This window comes from Haliotis cracherodii, unplaced genomic scaffold (genome assembly GCF_022045235.1).
Source record: "Haliotis cracherodii isolate W230 unplaced genomic scaffold, xgHalCrac1.p SCAF_14, whole genome shotgun sequence".
NCBI lineage: Eukaryota > Metazoa > Mollusca > Gastropoda > Lepetellida > Haliotidae > Haliotis > Haliotis cracherodii.
The window spans coordinates 36,148,191-36,163,710 of record NW_027266269.1 but is presented as its reverse complement, the minus strand read 5'-3'; the positions used below and the strand labels follow the sequence as shown (position 1 = coordinate 36,163,710).

The following is a 15,520-nucleotide window of genomic DNA, read 5'->3' as shown; positions in this document are numbered from 1 at the left end:
ACGACTGGACCACCCAGTGTGGTTAGACAACCCCCCAGTGTTACCGCCCTCCCTCTACCCAGTGTGGTTAGACACCCACCCAGTGTTACCGCCCTCCCTCCACCCAGTGTGGTTAGACACACCCCAAGTGTTACCGCCCTCCCCCCCACCCAGTGTGGTTAGACGCACCCCCAGTGTTACCGCCCTCCCTCCATCCAGTGTGGTTAGACACCCCCCCCCAGTGTTACCGCCCTCCCTCCATCCAGTGTGGTTAGACACCCCCCCCCAGTGTTACCGCCCTCCCTCCACCCAGTGTGGTTAGACACCCCCCCCCCCAGCGTTACCCGCCCTCCCTCCATCCAGTGTGGTTAGACACCCCCCCCCCCAGCGTTACCGCCCTCCCTCCACCCAGTGCGGTAAGACACCCCCCCAGCGTTACCACCCTCCCTGAACCAGACAAGGGTAGTTAACGGACAGCCATTCTCGTCATTCACCACAATTTGAAAACAGTTGAGATGTGCAGGATCTGTTTGTAGCCATACTGCCAGCCGACAGTTTCATCATGTATCGTCTCTGTCAATCTAAAGTCAATGTTCACACTGCCTTACCTGTCCATGTCAGACCAACACCGCCGATTCTAAGGACTTGACTCCACAGAGGCAGGTTCTAACGACTTCACTCCACAGAGGCAGGTTCTAACGACTTCACTCCACAGAGGAAGGGTCTAACGACTTCACTCCACAGAGGAAGGGTCTAACGACTTTACTCCACAGAGGAAGGGTCTAACGACTTGACTCCACAGAGGAAGGGTCTAACGACTTGACTCCACAGAGGCAGGGTCTAACGACTTCACTCCACAGAGGAAGGGTCTAACGACTTCACTCCACAGAAGAAGGGTCTAACGACTTGACTCCACAGAGGCAGGTTCTAACGACTTCACTCCACAGAGGAAGGGTCTAACGACTTCACTCCACAGAGGCAGGTTCTAACGACTTCACTCCACAGAGGCAGGTTCTAACGACTTCACTCCACAGAGGCAGGTTCTAACGACTTCACTCCACAGAGGAAGGTTCTAACAACTTGACTCAACAGAGGAAGGTTCTAACGACTTGACTCAACAGAGGAAGGTTCTAACGACTTGACTCAACAGAGGAAGGTTCTAACGACTTGACTCAACAGAGGAAGGTTCTAACGACTTGACTTGACTCAACAGAGGTGAAATAAGTAAGCTGAACAGTATCTTATCAGTTAACCTTAACTTATCAGTGGCCGACTAAACTACTGGCATCTGTGGGCAGAACAAGCAACAAGAATCTGTGGACTGACGATACAACTAGTATCACGATGCAGAACAATACTAAGAGTATGGTGATACAGACTGACGATACTACTAGTGTCATGATACAGACTGAAGATACTACTAGTATCACGATGCAGAACGATACTACTAGTATCATGAAACATATGATGGTGTGTATTTATAATGTGCACCCCTCTCCAGACAGCTGTGTACTTTTTTTTAAAAAGTGCACAGGTTAGAAACAAAATACCAGAGCTCCAGATAACTTTTTTAGTAATTGAGTTTTTACTCGAAGGTTTCTATTTTAACTGGGTTATTACATTTTCCATTGGCTAACCAAAATTTGTTCACTCATCTATTCATCACTCTATTGGGTTTTTCCCAAAATGAGTAAGCTTTTTGAGAGCTTCTAAATGTAGGCTTGATTTGGAAAGTAAATTAGCGTGTAATTGTGTTTCGGAAATTAGCTCCGTTGTACGCATGCTGAGAAAGCATCATTGGGTATCATTGTGCTGTTTTCAAACAATTGAGTTTTTTATTTAATGCATGCGTTTCTGTACGCAAGTTAATTGAAAGTAATGGGGTTTTGAATAGTGTTGGGGGGTATTTTACGCAAATATGCAGTAATCTGTAGCTCTGAAATACAGTATACAAGGTAATTTCAAACCTAAAATAGGTTTTATCTCTCAGACGTTCTTGGCAATAGTAACAGGTGATGTACAGGTCACTCATATCGTAAATAGACGGCATACTTGGCAATTATCTTGTAAAGAAATAAACAGAAGTTTTAGGGGAATGTCATTATATATATTATGTCTGTTGTAAGCGAATTGGCGAAGAGGAATGTGGATGGCAGGGACTATGAATTACTTGGTACTGTCTGCCTGAACTATCCACAACTATCAGATCCGAAATCGTGACTGGTGGTTGGGTTAAAAAATAAGTTCAGAAATGAAAAATTAAATGTCAAAGGAAAAGGAGGAAATATGTTCACTGCTGTGAAAAGGAACGAACTTCAGTCAGCACAATATCATGAAAAATCACTGACTATATTTCTGAATTTTTCTTTCATTAAGGGTCAGGGTCAGGGTCAGGGTTAGGGTTAGGGGTTAGGGTTAGGGTTAGGGTCAGGGTTAGGGTCAGGGTTAGGGTCAGGGTTAGGGTCAGGGTCAGGGTCAGGGTCAGGGTTAATAAGGTTAATTGCAGAACATGGTAATAAGCGAGAACATGAAACTTTATATAATTTCTAAGGGCAAGTGAAAACATTGCAGGACCAGTAAAAAATAATATCTACTTGACCTGGCTGTATTATATAAAGGGGAACTCACCTTCATCCCTGATTGGGCTGTATAAAGGGGAACTCACCTTCATCCCTGATCGGGCTGTATAAAGGGTAACTCATCTTGATTGGGCTGTATAGAGGGGAACACACCTTGGTCCCTGATCGGGCTGTATAAAGGGTAACTCATCTTGATAGGGCTGTATAAAGAGGAACATACCTTGGTCCCTGATCGGGCTGTATAAAGGGGAACTCACCTTGGTCCCTGATCAGGCTGTATAAAGGGGAACTCACCTTGGTCCCTGATCGGGCTGTATAAAGGGGAAGCAGCTTGTGATGTAGCCTGGGACCTCTGTGAGGGGAACACCTCCCGGCTGTCCGTCAATGTGACTGACAGGTGAAGCCACGCCCACGTTGGTGGTGTAGCTGCCAGGGGTGAAGACAGGGGCGTCCACAGACAGGGACGACGACTGAAACAAGCAATGCAGGGAGTGCCGTCACTGATGGAACAGTTCAGTCACAATATATCCACTCACTAGTATCACAATTAATCTATTAACATTAGATATTCTGTATGTGTATACAAACAAAATATTCTATCTTGACCTGCACTTGATCAATATGCTAAATGAACCAAGCTGGTCCATTCAATGTCCAGAATTGAATTTTCTGCCGACTTATTGCCCATGAAAACCATGAAAATATCAACCAATAAAATTATGCTGTGGCAGTGACACAAAATTTAGCATCAATATTCATAAATTTGTGTTGATTTAGTATCGATAATATTCACCGATATCGTGATATACGATGACATTTATACATGAAGCCCATCTCAACAGAGTGCCAGAAATTTGGTGAGAGTGAATATGGTTTTACGCCACTTTTAGCAATATACCAGCAATATCATAGCGGGGGACACCAGAAATAGGCTTCACACACTGTACCCATGTCAGGAATTGAACCCGGGTCTTCGGCGGGATGAGCAAAAGCTTTAACATCTAGGCTACCCGACCACCCCCTATGAATTTGGAACTTACTTGATTCTGATTTTTGAGATTTCAAATCACAAAAAAACACATCTGATTGAAACAGATGAGTGAAACAGCTGTATCATAATAAGTTGATATCATTGAAAAGAACTTCTTTCTCAATCAACCCAAATATAGATGGGGACATGAAATAAGAAACAATCAGTTGTGCCCAAGGGCACTGGACCTGTTGTTCATGCGACCATTTTCAGTTTAGGCGTGCCCCTCGTCCATACCACCCACACCTCTGAGCATCCTGGTTAACATGTGAACACCGTGGTTAACATGTGAACATCCTGGTTAACATGTGAGCAACCTGGTTAACATGTGAACATCATGGTTAACATGTGAACATCCTGGTTAACATGTGAGCATCCTGGGTAACATGTGAACATCCTGGTTAACATGTGAACATCCTGGTTAACATGTGAACATCCTGGTTAACATCCTGGTTTACATGTGAACATCCTGGTTAACATCCTGGTTAACACGTGAACACCCTGGTTAACATGTGAACATCCTGGTTAACATGTGAACATCCTGGTTAACATGTGAGCATCCTGGTTAACATGTGAACATCCCGGTAAACATGTGAGCATCCTGGTTAACATGTGAACACCCTGGTTAACATGTGAACATCCTGGTTAACACGTGAACACCCTGGTTAACATGTGAACACCCTGGTTAACATGTGAGCATCCTGGTTAACATGTGAACATCCTGGTTAACATGTGAACACCCTGGTTAACATGTGAACATCCTGGTTAACATGTGAGCATCCTGGTTAACATGTGAACACCCTTCCCCAACCCATGCTTGTCGTAACAGGCGATTGACGGGATTGGGTGGTCAAACTCGCTGACTTAGTTGAAACTAATTGCGTAGATCGATGCTTATGATGTCAATCACTGGATTGTCTGGTCGGGACTTGATTCTTTAGACAGATGTCATTTAGCTGGCATATTGCTAAGTGTGGTCGAAAACAACAAACAAAACAAACTAAATTCTGTAATAATTAATCACTGGATTGTCTGGCAGCTAATCCTTTAGATCCAAACTTTAAATGTTTCAAGACAGTACAGACAGAATAGTAAAGATTGTTTTCACATGAGTTTAGATGCTGACACAGACACAACAATAGGAGTGAAAAGGGACATACGGTTATATATTACTGGGATTGAAGTTGTAAGAAATCAGAAGCTGTTTAAAAACAAGGCCTAAAAACTTAAAAATATTCAACTGACCCACAAGTACAGCATATTATTGACATATGAACTGGAACTGTATGAACATAAGCGCTGTGTTCTGCGGTTTACTCAATGTTGGTAGACATCATTTATGCGAGAGTAGTATTTTGTATGGTACATTCATGACAATCAATTGGGATTGTTGTTTATTGTTTGCGTATTGATAAATAGCCCCACGTGTATCGTACCGTGGGTCAAATATCGTGCTGCATTGGAATATCAGTGTATCGTTTCCCCCTTAGTATCATGTATACAGAGTTCACACTGTCACCAGTCTCCACCCCAACCTCCTTGTTGTCAGTCCCATTAATTAAAGTACATCTGACAATTTAGTCTGAGTTCAGTCGCAATGTTCTCCTCTTTGGGGAATATTCTACTTTGGTTTGAGATTAAGTTGCTCCAAATAGATATTTAACCTCAAAGTAAGGCAAACAGTTATTCCCCTCCACGAAATATAGACAACGAGAAACCCTGATTAAAAAAAGACAAGTTGACTTCATTTGAAGAATATACTCCATTGATTGTCGCTGATGCTTGTTCGAGATCAAACACTTCTCTGGTGCTTTATCTGCAACTCTACTGGGACTAGCAGTCACATGAGTTACTGGTTCAAGACTAATTTTACCCGTACACAGGAACACGTGTATATTATCAGCAATGGCCGATCACATGTTGGGGTTAAGTGAGCCCCAAGGGATGATCCAGCATTTCTTTTGTTCGTTTGTTTGTTTGTTTGATGTTAAGGCCACACTCAGCAATATTCCAGCTATATGACGGCGGTCTGTAAGTAATCAAGTCTGGACCATACAATCCAGTGATTGACATCATGATCATCGATCTATGTAATTGGGATCGATGCCATGCATCAAACATGTCAGCGAGCCTGACCACCTGATCCCATTAGTCGCTTCTTACGGCAAACATAGGTTGCTGAATTTCTAAAAGGGAGGGGTCCAAAATATCAAAACCATCTCTCAGTCAATTGTACTGCCAACAACATACTAAGATGGTGTGTGTGTGGTTTAGTTTTCAGACAGAAGTATCCTCATAGGTTGTCGCTATTCAGGAAGTACAAACCATTCTTAATCATGAGGAAAATTCTGTACTCACAGAGACGAAGGTGTTTCAACAGAAAAGCATCCACAAAGTGTCAGTAAGTAAACACTGGGCACCTTTCCCCGTCTGCTTCACACTCTTCACGGCATGAGGAACTAGCTTCCTGGTAGAAGTTGTACTAGCAGATCTGCAGGCGACGTCCACATGGGTTCTAGTGGGCAGGCGACCTCCACTTGGGTTCTAGTGGGCAGGCGACCTCCACATGGGTCCTTGTAGCAGGCGACCTCCACTTGGGTTCTAGAAGCAGGCGACCTCCACATGGGTTCTAGTAGCAGGTGACCTCTACATGGGTTATAGTGGCAGGTGACCTCCACATGGGTTCTAGTAGCAGGCGACCTCCACATGGGTTCTAGTAGCAGGTGACCTCCACTTGGGTTCTAGTAGCAGGTGACCTCTACATGGGTTCTAGTGGCAGGTGACCTCCACATGGGTTCTAGTAGCAGGTGACCTCCACTTGGGTTCTAGTAGCAGGTGACCTCTACATGGGTTCTAGTGGCAGGTGACCTCCACATGGGTTCTAGTAGCAGGTGACCTCCACATGGGTTCTAGTAGCAGGTGACCTCCACATGGGTTCAAGTAGCAGGTGACCTCCACATGGGTTCTAGTAGCAGGCGACCTCCACATGGGTTCTAGTGGCAGGTGACCTCCGCTTGGGTTCTTGTAGCATTCGACCTCCACATGGGTTCCATTAGTGGTCAACAATATATATAAAGGGCTGATCGCCTACAGTTAAGCTGGTGTTTAGTGCACTTTGCCTACACTATGGAAAATGCACCCCTAGCATTAATTGTGGACTAGTCCAAAGTGTTTTGTATGTTATTATTACTTTAATCTCTGTTGACAAACCTGTGAGTTGCTTAGAAACATGCTGTTTATATACACCAAGAAGATGAAAGAGAAACTATGTATTTTCATAAGCTATTAATCCTTTTTAAACCATGGCTCTTCTGTCTTTGACTGTGGTCTAACTAACTGAATTGTTAGTTAAACACTTGACAATGACGGAACTTCTTTTTCCTTCCACCATTTGTCTTGATGATAGAACAATTTCATGAAAAATGTTTGTCGCCAGCGAGATTCGATAGAAAAGAAATTACTATTATCTGGATCAGGGCTATATTTGCTCATAATAGGCCCATCAACATGGGCAAGTAATATTAAGTCGATTGATAAATGTGCTCGAATTGGTCTAAAATGAATGGCATACTTGCCCCGGGACATGCATTTCACAACCCAAATCGGCAAAATACCTTTAACAAAACATTGTTTTTTAAGCATTTTAGGTGCCATCAATGTTGGACATGGTTTAAGTATGTTAGACCACTCGGACCCTAGTGTCTAATAGTTGAAATGGTTGATTAAACCACTCGGTGCTGCGTGCCTCATGGTTTAATTAACCATTTTAACAATTAGCCACTGGGTCCTTGTGTTCTAACCTGTAAATAGAAAGAAACATAGTTGTGTTCACAGTCAAGCTATTGGTATCTAAACAACGTACTCCAAACATAGTAAGAGATCAAAATATTTAGGAGATATTGTAATTTGATAAGATTAAAGTTTTGACGAAGTAAAAGTGTGGGATCAGCTCTGTATCATTAATGGCCCTGTGGGTTCCAAGATTACACAACTTGTGTTTTGGTCACTTCCTGACTGCAGACAGGCTACACAGGTCCGACTATTCCAGACTCTGAAGGAAGCTGTCATGGCTAATAGTAGTCTTGCCCTCCATCCCGAATTAATCCAGACAGCATTGAAGTTGTCTGATGTACACAGATACCTCTCCTTCTATTCCCAGGCCACATGGAGGACGGTCCAGACAGACATTGAAGTTGTCTGATGTACATAGATAAATCTCCCACTATTCCCAGGCCACATGGAGGACGGTCTAGACAGACATTGAAGTTGTCTGATGTACATAGATAAATCTCCCACTATTCCCAGGCCACATGGAGGACGGTCTAGACAGACATTGAAGTTGTCTGATGTACATGGATACCTCTCCCACTATTCCCAGGCCACATGGAGGACGGTCCAGACAGACATTGAAGTTGTCTGACGTACACAGACACCTCTACCACTATTCCTAGGCTACATGGAGGAAGGTTCGAACACCAGGCATAACACAGCAGGATGCAGAAATGAACCGCTGGGTGGGACGTGCTGCCGCTGGGTCTTCACCAAGTCATCCCCTTCAATGATGACATGGTCACCAAATGGCTGGATGATGAAGCACGATTCCTCCTTGGCATATAAAATCACCATGACAACGTCAGACAGTGCACCAACTAGCAGCTGGAAGGATGGCATGCTCATCGTAACAGAACTTTCCAAGGTGTCATCCCATCATCTTTTCCTTGATCAACGACTGGAGAAAACAGAACGAAACAAGCTCGCTCAGCACCTCTATGGTGTCCGACCCTCACAACAAAAGAAGATCTACCGTGAACCGGAGCAAAGTATCGCCAGATTCAAGGAACATCTTCAGATCGGTGTTGTGAGCCTGCTCCAGTTCCTTGATGCTGCTGGGTTACAGCTAAAACTGGACTAAATATGCTAAATGAGAATTGTAAAATCTAAGAGTGTGATCAATATCTGCGAACAGTGTCTAATATTTATCAGCATTGGTGATCAGTAAGTATTGTAAGGGTTTTATAATGTTAAATACTTTCAGTGTAAAAATGTATTTTATATTTTCATTGTAAGGGTTTTCAAAAGTCAACGTTTTTCATTATCATATATATATATTTAATATATATATGTAATAACATTACAGTGTTTTAAGTGTTAGATCTTGTCATTCTGATCAAATTTCAATTATAATGATTTAACATTGTGAGATTTGTCAGATATGTATAATCAGTTTTTACTTTGTTTGTTGACAATAGCATTTCATTTATAAGTGCATTATGGGATGAAGGCTTTGCTAATGAGTTCCCTGAAACATGAAGTTGTTTTATACACTGTAGGCAAAATGCATGGTAGGCAATAGAAGTTACCCAAGAGGATTTCCCACTCGCTGTCAAACAAAGTCCCCCAACGTTGGCCCCTTGCTGATCTGAAGCCCAGTTTTGGGTCCTTAACGCTAATTTGTATAAGATGATTACGCAATGTAATTAAAAGACGACTGAGAGTTGAAGTATTGTTTCCCTAACTACAGGTCCAATGTGTCACACTTGGTTTTGTATGTAGGTACAAATATTTGAAGGTTCATACCATTCCTGAAATTAAACAACAGATCAAAATAGTCCTCCTTGTTTACCTTTCCTCTTTCCTTTTTTCTCATTTGTTAGACGCTCTTAGACATCAGACATAGTTAACTCAAACTCTCACAGTCGCAACAATTTACAAATCGTGTTGTCAATATGTGATCACTTTTCGTGAGAAATGCCTCCATGTCCTACTGTGCCAAGTCATGTTCCGTGGACGAGGCCTCTCGCCAGGTGAAAACATTCCCGTCAGAAACGCGGCAAATCATGTTACCTGGTGAATTGATCATGGGATGTCCAAAGGACACACTACAGTTATTTACACTTAACCGCGCGATGTACAGTTTTACGAGTTTTACTATGGAAAAAACATGTGTACAAGATGTGTCGATGGCCCCGCCCATACCGGCAATGTTATTCGGAAAGCCATTACGCATTGGAATGTAGGTTACCTTTGATTATTGAACGCATATCTCACCTGGACGTTTGATGATTCCGTCATTTCAGAATATGTCCTTTCTACGTTATGAAATACCAATAATATATCGGCATCATCTTGGAAACTATCCTTGTTTTGGAAATTTTATCGAATACATTCACGATATTTACCGGAAGTACATTGCCAAGTCACGTGATCTTTCTTGATTAGGGGAGATAATTCATGTCTGTCACAAAGGATACGTTTTGCCTAACAACATATAACTTCATATGGCTCGAGATGTTTAAATTTATTTATATATTTATATTATTTGTTTGTCCGATTGTTTGTATTTTTTGTGAAAGGCGCATGAGGTCGTACAAGTACCTGTGCATGATGTACAGTCTTACAAATACACTACACGGTGACTGGTGATAACGTTGCGTTCAAGACCATTGCACTTCTCCAGAGCGACGTGGAAACACACGTGTGTGGATGCTTGCACTAGTCCGGATCTACACCGCATTTATAGTGCTAGCCCACTGAGACACAATGCACCAGTTTTACATGGATACCTCCAGTATCGACATACTGACCCCGAGCCGACCAGTCCTTGTAATATCCACATAGTGCCGAGCACCACACACAGCAATATTCCAGCTATTTGATGGCGGGAAAATTATATGAAAGGACAATTGAAAATCAGTGATGACACCAGGTGTTCGTGAAAAGGATGAGCATGTCCTGCCCTACCCGTCGAACCCGCCACTCATATAATTTGCATTTACAAAAATATGTGTTTGTTGAATTCGAATTGCTGGCCTGGAATTCAGCGGTTCTCATTTCTGTATGGCAAAAACGAAGTTAACCGGCCTGTTCCGAATGTAAATAATAAGGACCGCGCCTTAAATTGTCATGGGTATTTGAAACTTCCTGTTGTTTCCGAGCGCCATAATATTTACATCAGAGCAGGAGTTTCAGCGGAGGGACATTTGCTTTCTGATTGACATTTGATTGGCTCAAGAACTCACGCTTCCTTTATTTCAACACCAGGCTACACACAGGGTTACACACGGGCTACACAGGCTACACACGGGCTACACACGGGCTACACACGGGCTACACACAGGGTTACACACGGGCTACACACAGGGTTACACACGGGCTACACACGGGGTTACACACGGGGCTACACACGGGGTTACACACAGGCTACACACAGGGTTACACACGGGCTACACACGGGGTTACACACGGGGCTACACACGGGGTTACACACAGGGTTACACACGGGGCTACACACGGGGTTACACACAGGCTACACACGGGGTTACACACGGGCTACACACGGGGTTACACAAGGGGCTACACACGGGGTTACACACAGGCTACACACGGCGCTACACACGGGGTTACACACGGGCTACACACGGGGTACACACGGGGTTACACTCGGGCTACACACGGGCTACACACGGGCTACACACGGGCTACACACGGGGCTACACACGGGGTTACACCCGGGCTACACACAGGCTACACACGGGGTTACACACGGGCTACACACGGGGTTACACTCGGGCTACACACGGACTACACACGGGGTTACACACGGGCTACACACGGGGCTACACACGGGGTTACACCCGGGCTACACACAGGCTACACACGGGGCTACACACGGGGTTACACACGGGCTACACACGGGGTTACACACGGGCTACACACGGGGTTACACACGGGCTACACACAGGGTTACACACGGGGCTACACACGGGGTTACACACGGGCTACACTCGGGCTACACACAGGGTTACACACAGGCTACACACGCGGTCATACACGGGCTACACACGGGGTTACACACGGGGCTACACACAGGGTTACACACGGGCTACACACGGGGCTACACACGGGGTTACACTCGGGCTACACACAGGCTACACACGGGGCTACACACGGGGTTACACACGGGCTACAGACGGGGCTACACACGGGCTACACACGGGGTTACACACGGGCTACACACGGGGTTACACACGGGCTACACATGGGGTTACACACAGGCTACACACGGGGATACACACGGGGCTACACACAGGGTTACACACGGGCTACACACGGGGCTACACACAGTGTTACACACGGGCTACACACGGGGCTACACACGGGGTTACACACGGGGCTACACACAGGGTTACACATAGGCTACACACAGTTTTACACACGGGCTACACACGGGGCTACACACGGGGTTACACACGGGGCTACACACGGGGTTACACACAGGGTTACACACGGGGCTACACACGGGGTTACACACAGGCTACACACAGGGTTACACACGGGCTACACACGGGGTTACACAAGGGGCTACACACGGGGTTACACACAGGCTACACACGGCGCTACACACGGGGTTACACACGGGCTACACACGGGGTACACACGGGGTTACACTCGGGCTACACACGGGCTACACACGGGCTACACACGGGCTACACACGGGGCTACACACGGGGTTACACCCGGGCTACACACAGGCTACACACGGGGTTACACACGGGCTACACACGGGGTTACACTCGGGCTACACACGGACTACACACGGGGTTACACACGGGCTACACACGGGGCTACACACGGGGTTACACCCGGGCTACACACAGGCTACACACGGGGCTACACACGGGGTTACACACGGGCTACACACGGGGTTACACACGGGCTACACACGGGGTTACACACGGGCTACACACAGGGTTACACACGGGGCTACACACGGGGTTACACACGGGCTACACTCGGGCTACACACAGGGTTACACACAGGCTACACACGCGGTCATACACGGGCTACACACGGGGTTACACACGGGGTACACACAGGGTTACACACGGGCTACACACGGGGCTACACACGGGGTTACACTCGGGCTACACACAGGCTACACACGGGGCTACACACGGGGTTACACACGGGCTACAGACGGGGCTACACACGGGCTACACACGGGGTTACACACGGGCTACACACGGGGTTACACACGGGCTACACATGGGGTTACACACAGGCTACACACGGGGATACACACGGGGCTACACACAGGGTTACACACGGGCTACACACGGGGCTACACACATTGTTACACACGGGCTACACACGGGGCTACACACGGGGTTACACACGGGGCTACACACAGGGTTACACATAGGCTACACACAGTGTTACACACGGGCTACACACGGGGCTACACACGGGGTTACACACGGGGCTACACACAGGGTTACACATAGGCTACACACAGGGTTACACACGGGCTACACACGGGGCTACACACGGGCTACACACGGGCTACACACAGGCTACACACGGGCTACACATGGGGCTACACACGGGTTACACACGGGGCTACACACGGTGCAACACACGGGGCTACACACGGGGCTACACACGGGTTACACACGGGGCTACACACGGGGCTACACACGGGGTTACACACGGGCTACACACGGGGTTACACACGGGCTACACACGGGGCTACACACGGGGTTACACACGGGGCTACACACGGGCTACACACGGGGCTACACACGGGTTACACACGGGGCTACACACGGGTTACACACGGGGTTACACACAGGCTACACACGGGGTTACACACGGGCTACACACGGGGCTACACACGGGCTACACACGGGCTACACACGGGGTTACACACAGGCTACACACGGGTTACACACGGGGTTACACACGGGGTTACACACGGGTTACACACGGGGTTACACACGGGCTACACACGGGGCTACACACGGGTTACACACGGGGCTACACACGGGGTTACACACGGGGCTACACACGGGCTACACACGGGGTTACACACGGGCTACACACGGGGCTACACACGGGGTTACACACGGGCTACACACGGGGTTACACACAGGCTACACACAGGGTTACACACGGGCTACACACGGGGTTACACAAGGGGCTACACACGGGGTTACACACAGGCTACACACGGCGCTACACACGGGGTTACACTTGGGCTACACACGGGGTACACACGGGGTTACACTCGGGCTACACACGGGCTACACACGGGCTACACACGGGCTACACACGGGGCTACACACGGGGTTACACCCGGGCTACACACAGGCTACACACGGGGTTACACACGGGCTACACACGGGGTTACACTCGGGCTACACACGGACTACACACGGGGTTAAACACGGGCTACACACGGGGCTACACACGGGGTTACACCCGGGCTACACACAGGCTACACACGGGGCTACACACGGGGTTACACACGGGCTACACACGGGGTTACACACGGGCTACACACGGGGTTACACACGGGCTACACACAGGGTTACACACGGGGCTACACACGGGGTTACACACGGGCTACACTCGGGCTACACACAGTGTTACACACAGGCTACACACGCGGTCATACACGGGCTACACACGGGGTTACACACGGGGCTACACACAGGGTTACACACGGGCTACACACGGGGCTACACACGGGGTTACACTCTGGCTACACACAGGCTACACACGGGGCTACACACGGGGTTACACACGGGCTACAGACGGGGCTACACACGGGCTACACACGGGGTTACACACGGGCTACACACGGGGTTACACACGGGCTACACATGGGGTTACACACAGGCTACACACAGGGATACACACGGGGCTACACACAGGGTTACACACGGGCTACACACGGGGCTACACACAGTGTTACACACGGGCTACACACGGGGCTACACACGGGGTTACACACGGGGCTACACACAGGGTTACACATAGGCTACACACAGTGTTACACACGGGCTACACACGGGGCTACACACGGGGTTACACACGGGGCTACACACGGGGTTACACACAGGGTTACACACGGGGCTACACACGGGGTTACACACAGGCTACACACAGGGTTACACACGGGCTACACACGGGGTTACACAAGGGGCTACACACGGGGTTACACACAGGCTACACACGGCGCTACACACGGGGTTACACACGGGCTACACACGGGGTACACACGGGGTTACACTCGGGCTACACACGGGCTACACACGGGCTACACACGGGCTACACACGGGGCTACACACGGGGTTACACCCGGGCTACACACAGGCTACACACGGGGTTACACACGGGCTACACACGGGGTTACACTCGGGCTACACACGGACTACACACGGGGTTACACACGGGCTACACACGGGGCTACACACGGGGTTACACCCGGGCTACACACAGGCTACACACGGGGCTACACACGGGGTTACACACGGGCTACACACGGGGTTACACACGGGCTACACACGGGGTTACACACGGGCTACACACAGGGTTACACACGGGGCTACACACGGGGTTACACACGGGCTACACTCGGGCTACACACAGGGTTACACACAGGCTACACACGCGGTCATACACGGGCTACACACGGGGTTACACACGGGGCTACACACAGGGTTACACACGGGCTACACACGGGGCTACACACGGGGTTACACTCGGGCTACACACAGGCTACACACGGGGCTACACACGGGGTTACACACGGGCTACAGACGGGGCTACACACGGGCTACACACGGGGTTACACACGGGCTACACACGGGGTTACACACGGGCTACACATGGGGTTACACACAGGCTACACACGGGGATACACACGGGGCTACACACAGGGTTACACACGGGCTACACACGGGGCTACACACAGTGTTACACACGGGCTACACACGGGGCTACACACGGGGTTACACACGGGGCTACACACAGGGTTACACATAGGCTACACACAGTGTTACACACGGGCTACACACGGGGCTACACACGGGGTTACACACGGGGCTACACACAGGGTTACACATAGGCTACACACAGGGTTACACAC

General features: G+C 48.1%; 1 protein-coding gene across 1 annotated transcript in view; it reads right to left on the bottom strand.

Moving 5' to 3' along the window:
- The window catches only part of LOC139461220 (selenocysteine insertion sequence-binding protein 2-like), a 74,042-nt gene extending 64,256 nt beyond the window's left edge, over positions 1–9,786 (bottom strand). The window contains exons 1-2 of the mRNA XM_071242828.1: positions 9,637–9,786; positions 2,853–3,028 (exon numbers count right to left, since the gene is read on the bottom strand). Coding sequence (XP_071098929.1) covers positions 2,853–3,028; positions 9,637–9,660 — 200 coding nt within the window. The 5' untranslated portion in view covers positions 9,661–9,786. The remainder of the gene's footprint in view (positions 1–2,852; positions 3,029–9,636) is intronic.
- Between the last annotated feature and the right edge of the window lie 5,734 nt (positions 9,787–15,520).